Source organism: Gossypium hirsutum, chromosome D06 (assembly GCF_007990345.1).
Source record: "Gossypium hirsutum isolate 1008001.06 chromosome D06, Gossypium_hirsutum_v2.1, whole genome shotgun sequence".
Classification (NCBI taxonomy): Eukaryota; Viridiplantae; Streptophyta; class Magnoliopsida; order Malvales; family Malvaceae; genus Gossypium; species Gossypium hirsutum.
The window spans coordinates 1746510-1766081 of record NC_053442.1 but is presented as its reverse complement, the minus strand read 5'-3'; the positions used below and the strand labels follow the sequence as shown (position 1 = coordinate 1766081).

At 32.5% G+C, this 19572-nt stretch overlaps 3 protein-coding genes across 4 annotated transcripts; 1 reads left to right on the top strand and 2 right to left on the bottom strand.

Annotated features, from left to right (window-relative positions):
- The first annotated feature begins 1921 nt into the window (after nt 1-1921).
- LOC121218170 (protein CYPRO4) lies at nt 1922-4758 on the top strand. Its single transcript, XM_041094937.1, has 2 exons — nt 1922-3655; nt 4212-4758. The coding sequence occupies exons 1-2, from the start codon at nt 2018-2020 to the stop codon at nt 4491-4493; spliced, it is 1920 nt and encodes a 639-aa protein (XP_040950871.1). The 5' UTR covers nt 1922-2017; the 3' UTR covers nt 4494-4758.
- A 773-nt stretch (nt 4759-5531) lies between these two features.
- On the bottom strand, nt 5532-10704 carry LOC107910229 (protein WEAK CHLOROPLAST MOVEMENT UNDER BLUE LIGHT 1). Its single transcript, XM_041094936.1, has 3 exons — nt 10616-10704; nt 7500-8459; nt 5532-7416 (listed from the first exon to the last, which is right to left on the bottom strand). Exons 2-3 carry the CDS (start codon nt 8346-8348, stop codon nt 5704-5706), a joined length of 2562 nt encoding a protein of 853 aa, XP_040950870.1. The 5' UTR covers nt 8349-8459; nt 10616-10704; the 3' UTR covers nt 5532-5703.
- A 2275-nt stretch (nt 10705-12979) lies between these two features.
- LOC121218169 (UDP-glucuronate:xylan alpha-glucuronosyltransferase 2) lies at nt 12980-16546 on the bottom strand. 2 transcript variants are annotated; one of them, XM_041094934.1, is made up of 3 exons: nt 16317-16546; nt 15107-15713; nt 12980-14131 (listed from the first exon to the last, which is right to left on the bottom strand). In XM_041094934.1, exons 1-3 carry the CDS (start codon nt 16509-16511, stop codon nt 13188-13190), a joined length of 1746 nt encoding a protein of 581 aa, XP_040950868.1. In that variant the 5' UTR covers nt 16512-16546; the 3' UTR covers nt 12980-13187. The 2 variants fall into 2 exon arrangements, with proteins under 2 accessions (XP_040950868.1, XP_040950869.1); XM_041094935.1 differs by having other exon boundaries at nt 16312-16507.
- Between the last annotated feature and the right edge of the window lie 3026 nt (nt 16547-19572).

Genomic DNA, 19572 nt, shown 5'->3' with positions numbered 1-19572 from the left:
TATTTTCTTCCAATTTTCTTCACTTTCATCTACTTTTTCTTGCTTCTAAATTGATGATCATACTCTCTAAAATCTCTACTTCATTTTTCTTCTTTGGTGCCTATGAAAATTTCCAAGAAATCTGGAAGAAATGATGGAATTACATGATAATGGATCAAATTTTAAGATATGAAAAACTTTCTCTTCATGTATACGGAACGCATGAAGAAATTTCTTCATTGTTCCGTACAAATATCTCAATTAATTAATTAATATTATAATCAAATAAAAATAAAAAATAAAAATTCTAACCAATCATGTTTTGACATGATTTCTTACCAATTAATATCATGATAATTATCTTCATTGAAAAATGATTGTTTTATCCTTGTAATATCCCAATATTCACTTTCGTATCTTTTCTCATTTTTGGTAAAATTTCAATTTAATCCCTCTTATTTTCCACTTATTCCATGAATTTTCATTATATATTTACTTTTTTAAAAAAAATAAAGAAACATAGAACTTTAAATAGAATAAATTATATCACATTCACGATGTGGAGTGAAAAATTATGTAAAATTATATTTATTGAAAATTATGTAATAACCAAGTTTTAAAAACCATAGCATCCTAAATTCAAATCTCACATTATATGTGAGTTTACGTTTGATTTTATATAAAAATATAAAAACAAAAATAATTTCATAATAATACAATTTAATTTGTAAAATTAATAACGTTTTAGTCATTTTCTAATCGAGTCGATATTCGATTATACTTTTATTAAATTGATTCTAATTATTGGGACATTTATTGTGATAATAGATTGTATTTATAATTATACTTATAAACTCCTTAAAAAAATCATTACCAATGTTACCATTTAGATTTTAGATTTCAAATAAGACAAGTAAAAGAAATCAATTTCTTAAGAATAATAAAGGATGTAATTTTAAATGTTTAAAAAGTATAAGTACCGGAGCAAAATTAAACCTTTTTTAAGCCAAAAAAAAAGGACTCTCATAATTTCGGTTTTCGAAATTGGCGCTCTCACTCTCTCCGTATTTTTTAATTTAAAAATTTTAACCCAATCATTAATTATTATGAATTCAATAAATATATCTAATAATAAATAAATTGAAAAATATCAATAATATTAATAATTGAATTAATTTTTTAAATAAAAATATATTTTTTAATTATATATATATTGACACAAAGCTTCGAATATATTTCAAATAATTCTATTATTCGTAAATTTAAATTTTAGTTTTGTTACTTTTATTTTAGAAAATTTAGTTAAATTATTTTTTAATTTAAAAATATTAATTATTAATACCATTAATTTTTTTATTAAATTCAAGTTTATTACAACATGTTTAAAGAATGAAAACCTTTATTTTACTTATCATTTATGGTGTTACAAAATATTTTTAACGAATAAAAACAATTTGTTACCAATGTTTTTAGAACTAAACCGACAATCAAGCTGATCAAGCCATTATCTGACAAGTTTGATTAAAAAAGGTTAAAAATAGAAAAAAATTGATTCAACCATCAGCTCATCCGATTCATACCTATTCTCGATCCAACTGATTCAATGCCATTCTTCGGATTGATACTTTGACCAGTTCTGAGTCAAACTTGTTCAACTAGTCAATCTAGTTCAAATATCATTATTTTTTAATTTACATTTTCTAAAATTTCAACCAAATAGGTTTCCTTCAATAATTTCCATTTAAAAATTTTTTCTTAAACCAAAATGAGTATAAATAAATTCCTTGAAATAAAAATATACTTGAAGAGGAAAATTAAATTTCAAAAGTTTGAATAGTATCAAGGACTTGGACATAATTAAACCTTTTTTTCAAAACCCTAGTAAACGTGGGAAACGAAAAAAGGCCTCAAATAAAATCAGCGGCTCCCCTAATTTCGAATTTCAAAAATTGGCGCTCATTGTTAACCCCATTTTGCTTCTTCTCATTAGATCCCAGAAAAGGAAACCCCCATTTCCCAAATCCTCTTTTCAGCAACAATGGGTGGCTCTCACAGTCGCGAGGAGCTAATTTCCGACTCCGATGAAGAAGAATACGAAGAAGAAGAAGAAAACTACCAAGATTCCAAAGACGATACGCCGGAGAGATCTTCTTCCGGTCGAAGACCCAAAACGCCGTCGTCTCTCGACGAAGTAGCGGCTAAATTGGAAGCTTTAAAACTCAAATACCCAACATCCAACACCCCAAACCCATCTCTCAAAAATGCCGTGAAGCTTTACCTTCACATCGGCGGCAACACTCCTAAAGCGAAATGGGTTACTTCCGAGAAGTTAACATCTTACGCTTTCATCAAGACGGCGAAGATCGACGGTCAGGATGGAGCGGAAGATGGTGAAGAGAGCGAAAATGAGGAAGAAAGTGGAGATGTTTGGTGGGTTATGAAAGTGGGTAATAAAATTAGAGTGAAAGTTGGGGTTGAAATGCAGTTGAAAAGCTTTGGAGATCAACGTAGGGTTGATTTTGTAGCTAAAGGTGTTTGGGCAATGAAATTTTTTAGTGATGAAGAGTATAAGAGCTTTGTTAGCAAATTTAATGATTGTTCGTTTGAGAATACTTATAAGATGGAATCAAATGATGCTAATAAAGTTAAGGTATATGGGAAAGATTTTATTGGGTGGGCAAATCCCGAAGCAGCTGATGATTCTATTTGGGAAGACGCTGAGGATGCTTTCTCTAAGAGTCCACGGTCAGCGACTCCGGTGAGGGCAAATCAAGATCTAAGAGAGGAGTTCGAAGAGGCCGCGAATGGAGGGATACAAAGCTTGGCTTTAGGGGCATTGGATAATAGTTTCTTGGTTGGTGATTCAGGTATTCAAGTTGTTAAGAATTTCACTCATGGAATTCAAGGTAAAGGTGTTTATGTTAATTTTGATAATGGAAATCAAAGAAGTGGTTTGAATTCGGTGCATTCAACGCCGAGGAAGGCACTTTTAATGAGAGCCGAGACGAACATGTTGCTAATGAGTCCTAAAACCGAAGGGAAGCCTCATACAACAGGGCTTCATCAGCTAGATATCGAGACTGGGAAGATTGTTACTGAATGGAAGTTCGGGAAAGATGGAACTGAAATTACAATGAGGGATATTGCTAATGATAGCAAAGGAGCACAATTGGATCCATCGGGGGCAACATTTTTAGGACTCGACGATAATCGGCTTTGCAGGTGGGATATGCGAGATCGAAACGGGATAGTTCAGAATCTTGCTACTAGTACCCCAGTTTTAAATTGGACACAAGGGCATCAGTTTTCAAGAGGGACTAACTTTCAATGCTTTGCAACAACAGGGGATGGTTCTATTGTTGTAGGGTCACTTGATGGGAAGATTAGGCTATATTCAATCACTTCTATGAGACAGGCAAAGACAGGTTTCCCGGGTCTTGGTTCGCCTATCACTCATGTCGATGTTACCTTCGATGGGAAATGGATATTGGGCACAACTGATACATATTTGATCCTTATCTGCACCCTTTTCACTGATAAGGACGGTAAGACAAAGACTGGGTTTAATGGACGTATGGGGCACAGGGTAGCGGCTCCGAGGTTGTTAAAGTTGACTCCGCTCGATTCACATCTAGCTGGGGTTAATAACAAGTTCCGTAATGCTCAGTTTTCATGGGTAAGCATACATTACCCTGTCATTTATATACTGCCTTATTGCTTGTGCTTTTAGCTGCTTAGCTTCATTTTAATGTCCATGATGTAGATTCGAGTAACTTACCATCTAATTTTGGATCAAGAGCTTAGTTGTTGGTTTTGTATGTAGAGTTATTTGGTTTATTGCTTTGCTCGGATTTGATACTATACGATCCAGCAAATTTAGTTGCATTTTGCTTCCTAGGCTGCTTTAGTCCCTCAAAATTCAATTGCAGTGGTATTCGATCACTGTTCCTTTTGAGTGACATCCCTATCCTTAAAATGTTCAATAGACAAGTTTTTCGGTTTTAAGTTTCGTAGAATTACAGCAATAAACTTGTGATGGATGGCTAGGTGAGAGTGGAAAAGAGTCTCTAAAGACCTCATTGTCGCTTAATAGATAATTGACCAATGTTATTGCTATTGTGCTTGCCGCACGTTTTTCCACTCTGATGATGACTATTCTTTTTGTGGTTTTTCTTAGTTCAATGAATAAAATCTTTAACCATGACCATGTGTGTTACCTTACATAAACGTAGGTCACCGAGAACGGGAAGCAAGAGCGTCATTTGGTTGCAACGGTAGGCAAGTTTAGTGTCATATGGAACTTCCAACAAGTGAAGAACGGGTCTCATGAATGCTACCATAATCAAGAGGGTTTGAAGAGCTGCTATTGTTACAAGATAGTCCTTAAGGATGACTCTATTGTCGACAGTCGTTTCATGCACGATAAGTTTGCAGTCAGTGATTCACCTGAAGCCCCACTGGTTATTGCTACCCCACTAAAGGTCAGCTCATTCAGCATATCCAGCAGGCGCTGATGACATGGTTCATATAAACGCATGCTCTTCCTTTATTTGGTCGCTTTCCAAATGTAATTGAAAAAGTCGAGACTGCAATTTTAGAGCCTTCTAAAATGTTGTTTTCCTTGTTATATTGAAGTGTTGTTTGCAAGTTTTATCTGGATAAAGACTCTTAATGATTTCCTTATTTGCTAGCATTTTCTATTGTGTAACTCCTTATGTTATCAATTGTTACTGTTGTGTTTTAGTTCTAAATTCTAAATGAAGCTGTTATTGATATCAATATTTGTATTTTGCTCTCAATATTTGGGTGTGTTTAGGATTTCTGATTTTTGGTATTGTTCTCGACCGCTGTTGACTTGTAGTGAAGTTGCACACAAGTGCCTTATTATGTCTGTAGGGTATGGGCTCAAACCTTACCACCAAGTGTAAATGTCCACATTTTTTTGACACGATCTGCCTCTGAAGCAATTGATTAGATGTTTCCATTTTGTTGAACTTATTGCTTAAGACATTTGAGTTCTTGTCAAAGTTAGATGACAAAATTCTGGTTGAAGGCAATATTGAACATGTTGGGGGATTTGTCGACTTTGTGCTCATGACTCTTGACGGAGTCGAAATCCCCCAATAGGGGGTGAAATAGGCATGAAACTAGATTGTCCACCATCTATGATAAGTAATTAATTTTACTACTATCAACTTTACTATTACCATTTGAAAGTAAGTGATTTGAGTTTAGTGTTAAGTGATACTAATTTAATTATGAGTTAAGTGGTTTATGTTTTAATTTAAAAATATTATTATATAAAAATAATATGTATTTAAAAAAAAACCTTTAAATCCCAATATTCGGTTTATTGGTCATAGGTGTTTATTCCATATCTCACATTGTTGGTTTGAGTTGTAAGGATTACTTGCTTGTGATGTGTGCATATCCGTAATATATTGCTGTCAAGGGTGCATGAATTGCACCAAAAAAAGGTTAAGATACTTATTTTTTATTGGTATAAACCCAATCCGATTCCGAACTCTGAAAATTTCAAGAAAATAGCAAAATATAGAACCAAATATCTTTATTGATCTCAAACCTTATGGTAAATCAAAATAATCACTAGAATTTACACTGAATGCGTAAACAAAATTTTTAGCAGCTGTGACAAATCCAGTTTAAAAAAAATGGGAGGCGAAATCACAGCAGCAAACATAACAAAGTGGCTTCGTCGATGACCTACGAGGTCTTCGATTTCCTTCGGGACAAAAACATGAATATCTTTGGGATGATTGACTTTCTCTTTTTCTTCGGTTTTGGTTCCGGGGGTGTGTCATTCATATTAGCGGTAGGGCCCACAGGTGGAGGTGCAGGTTCAGTGTCATCAGATTCTTTCTTTTCCTCCGTACTTGGCGGAATGTTTTCTCCGTGGTTTGGTTCCGTATCTGTTTGTTGTTGTTCGTGTTCGGATCTCCAGTTTCTCAACTCCTGCTCTATTTTTAACTTACCTTCGTTGGCCTTATCGGCTCTCTCTGTAGCGATTCTTTGTGCTTCTTTTCTTTCGGCCATCTCTTTGTTTAGTTCTTCTAGCTTTTCCAAGCTTTTCGATTGTGATTTCTTAGCTGCTTCGATTCGAGAATTGACTGCTGCCATCCTCATTTCGATCTTTTCTTCGGCTTCGTATGCACGTTTACTGAGCTGGTAATACTCTTCTAAGGAAACTGTTATCTCTTGGGGCGAATTAGCATTGCCGATGTTTTGAGCCGATTCGTTCACTTGTAATGCTTTAATGGCAGCTAAAACTAACTTCTCCGAAACATTAGCAGCTTCGATTTCCTTTTGAGCGGCAAGTAACCTACTCTCGATAGTACTTGCTCCGGCTTTCGCTTGCTCTGCTTCTTCCTTTGCTTTGATGAACTCTTCACGAGTCATTTGAGCAAGTGACTTTGCCTTCTCAGCCTCTTGTGTAGCCTCCTGTAGTGGTTTTAGCGGTGCAGGTGTCTTCTCTGTCTGTAACAGGGCGGCTTCCGATTGAGTACTGTCCAGCTTAGACTTTTCCTTTTCAAGCTCTGATTTTAATGAATTAGCAGCCGCCTTCAAAGTTTCGACTTCCGCTTTGGCTTTTTTGATATTGTTCTTCATCTCTCCAAGTTCCTTCTTTGCTGAAGCAATTGCAGCTTGCATATCGGTATCAAGTTTTATTTCCGTTGGTAGCTCGTTCGAGTGTCCATCAGTTTTCTCCTTCAGTTTATAAGCAGATAATTCGGCTTTCAAATCAAGTAACAAAGCCGAAGCAGTGTCTAACTTCGATTTCAACTCCTTCGCATAATTCACTTGCTGATTGATTCTCTGCAACTCCTCTTCACCTTGTTTTAAATCCTTCTTCCATTGGAGCGTATCTTGGTCTCGAGCCATAGCTACCGTAATCCGTTTCTCTTCTGCTTCCAAATGAGCAGCATGTGCCGATTCTAATGACTCCTTTGTCGTAATCAGTTCAATCGTTAAGTATTCCACTGTCTTCTCAACCTCTCTCGAAGCGTTAACAGCTTCTTCAGCTCTCTTAGACGCGACATCTCTCTCAACTATCAAAGAAGAATATTCGTTCCGTAGTGCTTCCAAGTTATCGGTAATGGTTGCCAGCTCCACAATCGCTGCTTCATGTCTCGCTTTAGCAACCTCGAGCTGTGTCTTTGCTGCAATGCTAGCCTCATCGGCAATCCCTTGTTCCCTCTCTTCCATCCTTAGCTTGGCAAGTTCAGAATCTTGTTTTGCTTGATCTTCTTCAGTTTGTGCTCTCTCGAGACTCACCTTTAGTTCTTCTATTAATCTCTTCGCGCTGTCTAGCTCCTTTAATACTTTAAACTTCTCCTCTTCTGCTTCATCCAACCGGTTCTTATATTCAGGCATTTCAACGTGTAACTTATCGAGTTCTTGTTCTACAAGCTTACGTCTCTACGACACACAAAAATTCACAATGGTCACTAAAGACAACAAAATCACAATTTCATGATAAACAACATATCTAAAGCTTTTACCTCTATGCTTTGCACTTTATGAGCTTTCCAATCAACGATTCCTCCGAACTTTGAGACAGCTTCCTTAACGGATTCAAAAGGTGCTGCTGTATCGATATGAATTCTATTAAAAGAACCTTGCTTAATGAATCTTGGAGATTCAACAGAAGAATTGATAATCCTTTGATGAGGCAGCATAAGATTTTTGATTTGGGGTACACGATCCTTGGTTTTATCATCTCCTATTTCTGCCTCGTTAGAACAGTCGGCCTCGGGATAAGATAAACCAATTCCATCAAGCAGTGAATGAGAATTCGAAAGAGAATCATCACCTTGGCTCTTCTGTCCATGCAAAATATCAGTGTTGGCCGCAGAATGGGGTTGAGTAGGACTGGTGGGTGATGTCGTGCAGTTACTACTTTTGGAATCAAAGGAAGTATCTCGAACAGATTCAACAGGATGGGGCACGGCAAGCTTACTCGATTTATCTTCATTTGAAGAAGGTGGCAAAATGATGTTATTGCTACTACCATTCATGATATAAGAACTAACAATAGAATTGGTATCTTCAGTATATTGTCGAGATCCAATAGCAATAGGGGGTAAAGCAAGCTCACGGGGCGATACTAAAAGGTCAATATCAGAACCTCCATGCTTCGGACTAGAACCGTGATGAGAAATTATGTTCTCAAGATGATTACGTGAAATTCCAAGAGAACCAGTATTTTGAGTCTTGAAATCTTCCATTAGTCTACCTTGATGATCTGTCTGAGTTTGACCGATGCCAACTGACATAGTTGAATAGTCTTCCGGTCCTTTAGTTGGGCTATGGAAAGGATTTAGGGAAAAAGCTGGTTTAGAATTTTCCATTACTAACAAATGATAGTCAGGTTATTTTGTTCCATTACTGAATTGAAACTGTTGGAGCTTCAACAACTGGTCAGTATTTAGAGAGGACGAAGATGATTCCGAATGAGTTGTCTGAAACCAAGAAAACAGAAACCGTGTAAGCGACACAGAGAAAAAAGAACACGAAAACATCACAGCTTAATCCCATCTTGTTCCTCAGAAATCCTCTGTATGCAAACCAGCAACTATGTGTGAGGTGCTAAGTATTCAAGTAAAGCCAAGCATTATAAATCACACAATATGGAATGCTACAACAATCTCAAACACATTTTGCTAATTCCATCTCCTATCAGCTATAAATGTTTAATTAAGAACCTAGCGTTTAGCCCATTGACCAAGGGTGTTCATCCTATACTCACATTGTGGGATCGAATTGCACGAATTGGACTGTGTGAGTTGTACCCAAAAAAAAAATGTTGAACTAAAGATTCAGTCAGCAAACACTTCATACTAAGCAATGAACCAAAAATTTCAAATAACATTAAGTTTACTCCCTTTTCAGGCTAACTTTCTTTCAAAATTTTCAATAAAAATAGAAACATAGACTCCAAAATTTAACCCAAATCTCTTAAAATGTCAAAAGAATAATCCCATTAAAGATTTTTGCTAGTATTCTCAAATAAAAAGTTTGTTTATTATTATTTTTCTCCAACGAAACATTAATCATAACAAGATTTTTGAGATAATGAGAAAAATTATATAATCTAGAGATTTGCTAATCCTGATAATTCCTGAACAAGAAACAGAGAATTGAATAAGAAATAAAGCAAGTGAAAGTTCACACAGCAGATCAAGGAAGCTAATCTCTTAAATAAGAAGCCATAGTTAATTTGATACTCAATTGTTTTAGCATAGCAAAAATGGAAACTAAATCAAGAAAGCAACCTTAATTACTTAAACCGATGTGGTTTAATTATGTCACTAGTCCCTGTACTCTTTGTAATTTTGAAATTTAATCCCTTTTCTCTTCATTAAATTCCAGTAATTTAGTCTTTTTACTTGTCTGATTTAAAAGTTTTAGAAACTAAAGTCTGATAACATTGTTAATAGACCTTCATGGCATTCTAATATTCAAAGATCTGATTTAAAATTCAAACAAGTAGAGAGAGTATAGAAACTAAAGGTCAAAAGTCTAAAAGGTACAGGGACTGAAGGAAGAATTAGACCAATTAAGGTTATAAAATATAATGTACTCATCCAACTCAACCGCCATTTTTTAAAAAAAATTCTCAGAGCTTTCGCTTCCATTTCCGCGGCACAAAAAAAACCACACGATTTGACAATTCACAATCAATGCATAGATTAATGCAAATAAAGACTAAATGTCAGAAGTCTAAAAATACAGGTGCTGAGAAGAATTAGACGAATTAACATTATAATATATTCATCCAACTCAACCGCCATCAATTTTTTTAAAGGAATAATATATAATTTGGTCCCTGAACGTCTCCATTTGCATGTAGTTGGTGCTTGAACTTGTATTCGTCAACCAAGTTGGTCTCTTTACACTAATACCGTTAGTTTGTTCTGACATAACATTTTTAATAAATTTGATAGTGCCATGTGGCAGCCTCTTAGTATGTCACGTGGTAAACATAATTTATTATTTATATTTATAATTTATGTTTGTCACGTGACACACTGAGAGGCTATTATGTGGCATCACCGGATTGGCTAATAGTGCCATATTAGCACAACTAACAATGTTAGTGTGGTGATACCAACCTAGTGGATGAAATACAAGTTCAAGGACCAACTAGATACAAATGGATAAGTTTAAGGGCCAAATTATATATTAACCCTTTTAAAGAAAAACCTTTCGCAATCTGAATAATTTCCACGGCCAAAAAAAAGCATACACACTGTTTTCCACTTAATTCATAATTAATGCATATATTAAACAAAGATTAATGCAAAAAAATAGACTAAATGTCAAGAGTCTAAAAAGTAGAGGGACCGAATGAAGAATTAGACGAATTAATATTATAATCGACTCATCCAACTCAACCGCCATCAATTTAAAAAAAATATATTCTCAGACCTTTCGCTTTCATCTGAATCATTTCCACGGAAAAAAAAGAACAAAAAAAAAAACACTCGATTTTCCACTTAATTCACGATCAATGCATAGATTAAACAGAGATTAATGCAAATCTAATTAATAAATTCCTTTTTTTTCTTGAAAAAAAAGATAGATAAACGAAAAGAGAAAAAGAAAAAGAACATACCGAGATTCAACAAGAAACAAGGAGAGGAAAATTGGAAAGGAAGCAAATGTTAATGATCTCTGAAAAAATTTTAGGTCACAAAATTAAAGGGAGAAAATAAATGAAAAATAAATTATTATTAATAATATAAAATAAATATATAAAAATAAATTTAAGGGTGGGGAAAATTTAGCGCTAAAATTAGAAAAAGGAAGCAGTAGAGAAAAACGGAGAGAATAACACAACACACGCGCCTACCTCGTTTCTCTCTTTTTTGACCGCTGTCTCTCTCGGCTAAGGCTAAATGCCTTTTACGGCTTAGCTCAGCTCAGCTTGCTTTTTTAAATAATATTTACTTTTTTTTTCTTTTTTAAACCTGTATTTTTAGGTAAATTATAGAGTTAAAATTAAAAAACAGTAGTCACCAAAATAATTATTCAACTATTCAAAAATTTTTTTTGTCACCAACCGTTAGAGATGTTCATGGGCTGGGTCGGGTCGAACCTAAGTATGATATTAATATATTTTATGTTTGCCCAAGCTTAACTCGACCCGAAACATGAGCTTAAAATTTTACTCAAACCTGCTAATATTTATAAAAGACTAACCTAAGTCCATTTTAAGCCTGCCCATATTATTTTTAATTTTTTATAAATATTTATATTATATTATATTAATATTTAATAATTTATATATATTTTATTTATTGAATTTTTTTATATAATCATCTTAATATTATTTTAATGTTTACATTAGAGTAGTATTATATATTTTATATAAGTTTATTCTTTTAATGTGTTCTAAATTATATAATATATAAAAAATAATATAATATAAAGTATTATAAAATTAAAAATGAGCCGAACTGGGCTAAGCCTGAGCCTTGAATGTTCAAGTCTTAGCCCAGCCCACATTTTAAATAGGCTTAATTTTTTCTCAAGCCCATTTTTTGGACTTAATAATTTTACCCAAATCCTTCCAAAATTTAGACGGATGATAGCTCGACCTATGAATAGGTCTACTAATTATTAATGAAAATATGATGTGACAAGTTTTAAAATTTACATAATATCAACTTTAACTCTCAAAATTTGTATATTACATCAATTTAATCTCGTGACATGTTGATACTAATAAAAAATTTACATAATTTGTATCGACTATGCATTATCTAATGTCGGTTTCTATGGGCCCAAAAATACACAAAAATATATATTAGGCTTAGTTAGGTGTACCTACATAAATCCATATAATTCAGTATTAAATATCATATATTCATTTGAGTAATCACCATTATCTCTAAATCTTTGGCATGCACCTAAATAATCAAATTTCATGTGATACACCTTCCACAAGGACAATAATCTTCAGGTGGTTGAGACTAGCAATCAAAGAGAGAAGAGCAGTTAGCTAGTGAAAACAACTTCATTCAAATTTATTTATTAACATTATATTTGGTTTTTGGCAGCAAGTGATTGGAATTATTTTTTCAGGTTTTGGTAATTCGAGTTTGAGATTTAAGTTATTACGAGTTTGGTTGCTTCAAGTTTGGATCGTTTTGGGTGTAGATTATTAGGGTTTGAGTTTTTTTTGAATTTGGATTTGGGTTAAATGATTTTAGGTTGATAACTTTTTTATAGTGAAAATGGACTGAGTCTAATCAAAATTTTAAATTCAGGTTAAAATTAAGTAATATGTTACTATTGTGTCAATCATTAAAACTTTTTAACTTGGCATACTTTAGCCCTTTTAAAATTTGAATTGAAAGGTTATAAGTTAAAACATGGTTAAATTACATTTTGGTTCTTCATAAAATGTAAATTAATTTTAAAAATTATAAAGTTACAATCTTACAATTAAAAGAAGTTACATTTTATTATAATTTAATTTCGGCCTATAAAAGAAAAAATCTTGACTTCATCTTTGCAATGAAAAATTTTCATTATATTAGCTAGAAAATCAAGAATGGATCATACCATAGTATCCTTGATTCGATCATTTTTTGTCAGTACGTTTCGAGAGTAAAAAGTCAATCATATTAAACTATCTGATCCATAATTGAATTTAAAATAAACTCAAACCCTAACGATTTAAATTCAAAATTATTCGAACATGAAGTAATTAGAACCTGAATTTAAACTCATGAGATATGCGATATCAGAATCAGACTATAATGGTGGCCAAAATTTTGGAAAATTTTTATTTTTCCTTAAAAATTTTAGAAAATTTTAAATAGACTCTTTAAAAATCTAAATACTCTCATTAATCTCACAAAAAATTAATTAGACCCCAAATTTATCTTAAAATATTCTCATAAACTCCTAAAATTGTTTTAGATTTTATTAGATCCAAAATTTAATCCAAAGATTCGCACTGAGCAATATGTTATCATGAAGTCAATATTTCATTACAATTTTTGTAACTTGGGATCAAGAATAATGGATCATACCATAACTCGTTTGTTGCAAGATAATATTTGTACATATAATATGGTAAGAGTTATCGACACATAAAATTACAAGCAAAAACATGATATTGTAATATGTTCCCTACACAAGCAAATCAAACCCAAAAAAAGCTTCAAAATTTTTTTCTATTTCATCAAATATTTTCGTCTAGGATCCTTAATATTGATCTTCCAATGCTTATCTTTCAACCCAATTTCTTTAGCTTTCTTCCTATCTGCATCCAATTGCGCTTTTCTTTTCTTCGTTAACCCACAAAACCTCTGCAATTTTTCATCCATGGCGTCGTGAAATTTCCACCATCTTCTATGAGCTACATCACTAGCAAAGATATGGTGATCCTCTCGGTTCCAGTTACAGTCATAATCCCTATAACAAAGCCATGGCTTTAACCCCAAGTAATGAATGGAATAAAGCTTGGGTGGCTCCGCCGCAAAGAGTTGGTTCTTCATCTTTGTTTCCGCCGTGGTGTTAGACCAAAAGTTCTTAAGAAAATTCACTCTCCTCGGCAACCGGTGCCACCATACGAACACTTCGTTAAGGTAACCTTGATCACCGCCATTATACGAAATGATTTCGTCACGTTTGTCCATTAAAACTTTGAAAGTACAATTCGATGGCTCGATTATCATTATGCCGGAATTGAATAACCAAACGTCGTTACCGGTGGCCGTCAATTGAGGGAAATGGAAAAGATGGTCAAGGTTTTTTAACACTGTGATGTCAGCATCGATGAAGATGACTTTTTCGTAATCGGTTAGTTGCCATAGTCGGAACTTGCTATAGTTGTATTCGTTGTAGGTGTGTTTTTGGGCTCGAGGGTTTCGGATTCTTTTGATGAAACGGAGACGCCAACCGGCCAATTCGAGAGCGTGACGTTTCGGTTCGGAGATGGAGTCGTCGAGGAGGAGGATTAAGTCGCGGTTGGTGCCGGATTTTAGGAGGTTTTGGGCTAGGGTTATTGCACCACAAACGTAGGATTCCGAAGAATGTAGTACGGTTGCATACGCTTCACGTTTGGGGTTCGTTGTTGTATGTTTTATCTTGGTCACATCGAGTTCTTCGTGGTTACCTGAAATTTTGATTTATTTTATTGTTATTAAATATGGAATAATTAACTTCGATATAATCCGACTCTATTTGAGTTAATTATAAAAAGTCGACAAATTTAATTTATTCTATCTGTACTTAAAACAACCCAATGATATGAGTTATGACTCAACTTGAATGATCTAAACTCTAATTGATCTAAATCTTGAATGATCTAAACTTAAATATAAAATAATTAAAATTTTTTAAAATCCGAAATAATTATTCACGCATCGCTTGAGTAATATTTTAATCATCGCTTGTCACATCCTTGACCTACTTGTAGAGTTTAAAAAACTCTATAAATAATATATGAAATAATTTTATATTAATATTTATTATTTTTTTAAAAAATAAATTTTAAATAATTTTTTAATCGAGTTAATATGAAATTGACTGGTGAAATTAAATATTGTAACTACTCCATGCCTTACACTTTGTCAATGGCAAGTAAAGTCAATTTTAGAATTGGTATTTGAAGCTTCCTAAGTATATATATCAACATCAATTACCCCAACTACTACTTACATTAATTCAACCCTATCCTTACTTAAAACCCATATTATTTTCTTCATCCTCTCGTTTTCATCGCCCAACTTTTGTCGTTGAACAACTTAGAGGAAAAAAAAAAAATCTCAATTGCTATAATTTTTATGGATAAATTAATATTTAGTCTCTAAACTTGACAACATTTTCTAATTTAGTGCTGGAATTTTTCTTGGTACAAATTAGTCATGGAACTTGACAACTTTTTTTAGTTTTTGTTCATGTGACAACCTGATACTCTCACAGGACTAAAATTGGGAAAAGTTGCCGAGTTTCGGGACTAATGTAGACAAACAAAAATTCAGAGACCAAATTGGAAGAAATTGTCAAGTTTAAGGACTAAATGTTGCATTATCTCTTTTCTAAACACACCATGGGAAATTTGAAAGCTAGCAAAGGATCATCATCATACCTTGGCCCCATAATGGCAAAGCTAACTTGCATGACCCAACAGGTAATCCAGTTTTTTGTTCTAATTTCTCCACATCTGGTTCGTAGTACCACCAATCCCCTTCTTGTTTCACCAAATCATTGCACCTAAACAGCTCCAACATTGGCCTGCATTTGCTCGTGAACACCACTTTGATCTTCTTCTTCTTCCCATTTTTGACTGCCATTTTTGCTGTTATTAGATGAACTTGGAGCCTAAAAACATCCCTAGACCATCCATTAATGGGGTACTTGCATGGTAGCTTAGCTACTATCAAGTCCATGTTAGGGTACTTATCGAAATTTGGCATTGGGAACTCGGGACACTTTGGTACCTCAGATTCTTCCTCTTCATCAATCCATTCAGGGAACAAGTCTTGCCATTTGAGAGCCTCGGGAACTCGATCGAAATGGACTGGGATCGTCTCACCTTGTTTTCTCCATTGGCTAAGATCTTGATCACCTTCAAAGTTCACCATCCCAATCTTCAACCCTCCACCAAATACATCAACAAAACTTGGTACCTCTAACATGGTCAAATTCTTCTTAATTGGCTCCAAAATTTTCTCCATTTTCACCCCTTTTCCCAACTACATACCAAATCAAAAGCATCACACAATATAAACAATTACTCTTATACAACATGATACATACATACATCTTTGACCTATTGATCATGGTGTTCACTCTACAACAGGGGGGCGAAAGCTAAAGGAGCAGATAGTGGCCTTGGCCCCTCTCAAATTGGTAGATTTTTCATTTAGTCCCTTAGAATTTTATGAAATTTTATAATAGTATAATGGTAAAATTGCACTTTGCCTCCCAAGTTATGATTCATCTCTGGCCCTCCTAAAACAATTTTCTGACTTGGCCAGGGAAAAAGCCAGAAAAGTGCTACAAATGGGGCCAAAGATGAATTATAAATTATTGAGAGGGAAAAATATAATTTTACCATTATACTAACATATAATTTTATAAAAAATTAAGGGGTTAAATGAAAATTTTACCATTTTAAGAGGGGGCCAAGGTCATTGCATACCTCCCCTTGCCTTAGTCCCTCGCTTCGCCCCTTATAGCCCATGTCGTGGGTTTCGATTCAAGTTGTAGGGATTACGTGCTTGTGGTGTGTGCGTGGCAGTGATTTGCTCCTACAAGATTATATATATATATGTTATTGAGTTAGCTCACCTTACCTTGTGATGGCACTCACGAAATGAGCATCTAACAAGAGATGCTGCATTTTGGAAATAAAGAGAAGAAGATGGTTGCAATAGAAGAGAAGCATAGATGACTAGAAAGAAAGCAATGAAAACAAGGTTGATCCTAATAACCAAAGCTTTTGATAGTGTTGCTGCCTTCATTATTTTTTGTACACCTAGTTCCACCATGTTTAAACAAAGCAATACTGCCTACCTCAGTGCAAACTCTATATATACATATATGTATATATATGTATCTGCAAGTATGATTATGATGATGATTTTTAAGTTTAAAATAAGGAACAATAATAGATTATATTATTATGATTTGACTAGAAAATTAAAGGGTTTTTTCTTTCTGAGTGGGGTGTAGTGGTTAGAGAGCTTAATGAAGTGTATGTGTACGTGAAACTTTTAGAGTAAAATTTAAATGAAAGTCGGCTATTTTGAGAGTCCTCCATATGTCGTTTCCTTTAGTTTTCATGAGCTTTTTTAACAACAATGCGAACTCAAACTATACTTGAGGCCGATAAATATCTTGACCATCAGATTAACATATTATTTTTCTTTTTTAAACTTTTAATATTATAAAAATTGTCACTTATGTTAATTTCATTAAATAATTTTAATGTAGACATGAGATTTATTTATTTTATATATAATCATTGGCATTTCATGTGTCATCATTCTATTAGAATTTCTTGATACTAATAAAAATTCAATGATGTAATTTGATAAAAATTAAACGATTGTGACACAATAAAGTTTATGTTAAATTAAAGGATGAAAAATGTAAATTTCCCTACACAATTCCTAACTTACCATCATATATTCATATTGGCTAATAATTTCATATATCAGATATAATTTTAATAATCATTTATAAAATATTATTTTTATAATTTAGGATTTATTTAAAAAGCTGCAATATGTGCTTTTTTAATTAATTTTATTTTTCAAATTTACATGCTAATTTTGATTTAATGTATAATGTAATTATTTTTAATTGTACATATTTTATAAACTTTTTATTTTCGTGTTAGATAAATATAATTATTTATGTATACAATATACAAAAAATTAAAATATATTATGTCGATATAACGGTGTCAGTGATTTGTAAAAAAATATATTAAATCAAAATTTCATACATATAATTACACAAAATCATATTACACTAAAATTTACGTGTAATTTTAACATTTATTGGATAAATTTTTTTAGTGAAGTGAATAATTATAATATGAATTTCTTAATTAGGGTAGTTTAAACAGGCCCCCCAACAACTATTTTGGTTGGCCTGTCAACTTCCTACATGAAATGAAGATGTCCCTTTTAGCCGTTAGACAAATATTTTAACTTACACATATATATATATATATATATATATATAATCCATTGGTAAAACTATTATGGAGGCCATTATATTAAAAAAATGAGTAAATTGGTCTTTATACGTAATCATGAGATATATGTGGCATGTCATGTGGAACCGTCTTGTTATTCGTCAACCACGCCAATTTTTAATTTAATGTATAGAGATTCATTTACCTATTTTTTGAATTAAGAGAGCAAAATATAATTCAACTCTTAATATAAAGACTTATATAATACTTTACCTACATATATGCTGATTGACTGGCTCTACCAGCTGCATATGCTTTCGTATTGGCAATTTGTTCCTTTTTATTAAACAATTAAATTATCAATATCATGATTTAATGAATCATTTAGGTTGGCCATCGTTATTCTCATAACTAATCCCTTATTATTTTAAAGATAATTTAATAAACAATCCATAAAAATAAAAAAATTGAAAAAAATTGAGTTCAACTAATGTAGGTGATTATTTAAATATAATATAAAGTATAAAATTCGAATCCCGTGTTGGTCTGATGATCAGGGCATTCATCACCCAAGTGTAACCTAATTTAAATCGTATTAATCACATTACTGTTAAGGCTTTATTTGCAAAGGGTACAATTTTTAATTTTTAAAATATATAATATTTATGTCCCACGGCATATATGTCAGCTTGTTGTTGTTGATAATTACAACACTGGAGTTTGGTGTATGAATGTACATACTCAAATTATTTGGGAAATCAAGATTCCACCATTACTTTATTCTTTGTATAGAAAACAAAAATAGGTTAAAATATATTATAAGTTTTTTGTATTTTTTTTTATAAATTTATATTTAATTTTTATACTTTTATTTTTAATAATTTAATCCTTCTATTTTTTATTTTAAAATTGAGGTTTAATTGTTAATATTTTTAATTTATTTGCTAAATTTGTTGGTGTGATAATTTGAAATAAAAAAAAAATTTGGTAACCATGTGACTAAAAAATAACGTTTGTAGTGGACCTGAATTTAACAAATAGTGTTGATAGTTGGACTTGAATTTTATATATATATTTTTAATATCATATTTGTGTTTTTTTTTCAACATGGTACATGTATTTAATAAAAGTTATACATTTGGTACCCAAGTGTAACAAATATTATTTTTTTAGTGTTTAATTCAGGTTTCAGGGGTCGATTTGATGAAAGATAATTGCTAAATTTATTAGGTTTGAAGTTTCACGATTTAGTGTTAATTGTGAATTTGTTTAACTTGTTAAATATAGTTTGATGGTTATGCTTTTTTTTCCCTTGGACTTTAGAGTTGATTTGATAAAAGTTAATTACTAATATTATTAATAAAATATAGATCTTTATCAAATCAATCCTAAAATCCAAATTAAACACTAATAAACTAACGCAGTTACTTTTAAATACCATAATGTATAGTTTTTTTGTCAAATATATGTATCTTTTCAAATATTATATAAAAAAGTGTGGAACTGAAGTATCGAATAAGATATTAAAAGATGGATGAAATATGTGGTTTGGGGAGGGGATGGGGTGTTATATGTCGGTTTGCATAATTTAAGAGGACTTAAAAGTCGGATTATGTACTTTTTTGCAAACAATGTGTAGAAATAAATGTTGCCATTTCTTCAAACTCTTCCTTAATGTTGAAGAAATACAATTGTGAAGTCTAATTAGTAGTTATGGTATGGCAACCAAAACCGTTGACACACATTGATGCATTTCAACAATTTTTGTCAACGAGGTATTTGCTTTAAGACAATTATCATGACGTCTCGATATATTTTGATTGTCAACCTGATCAGAGTTAGACTTTGATAAATTCCATTTTATGAGAACAATTAATAGATTGTTTGGTAGCAAGTTTATGGGC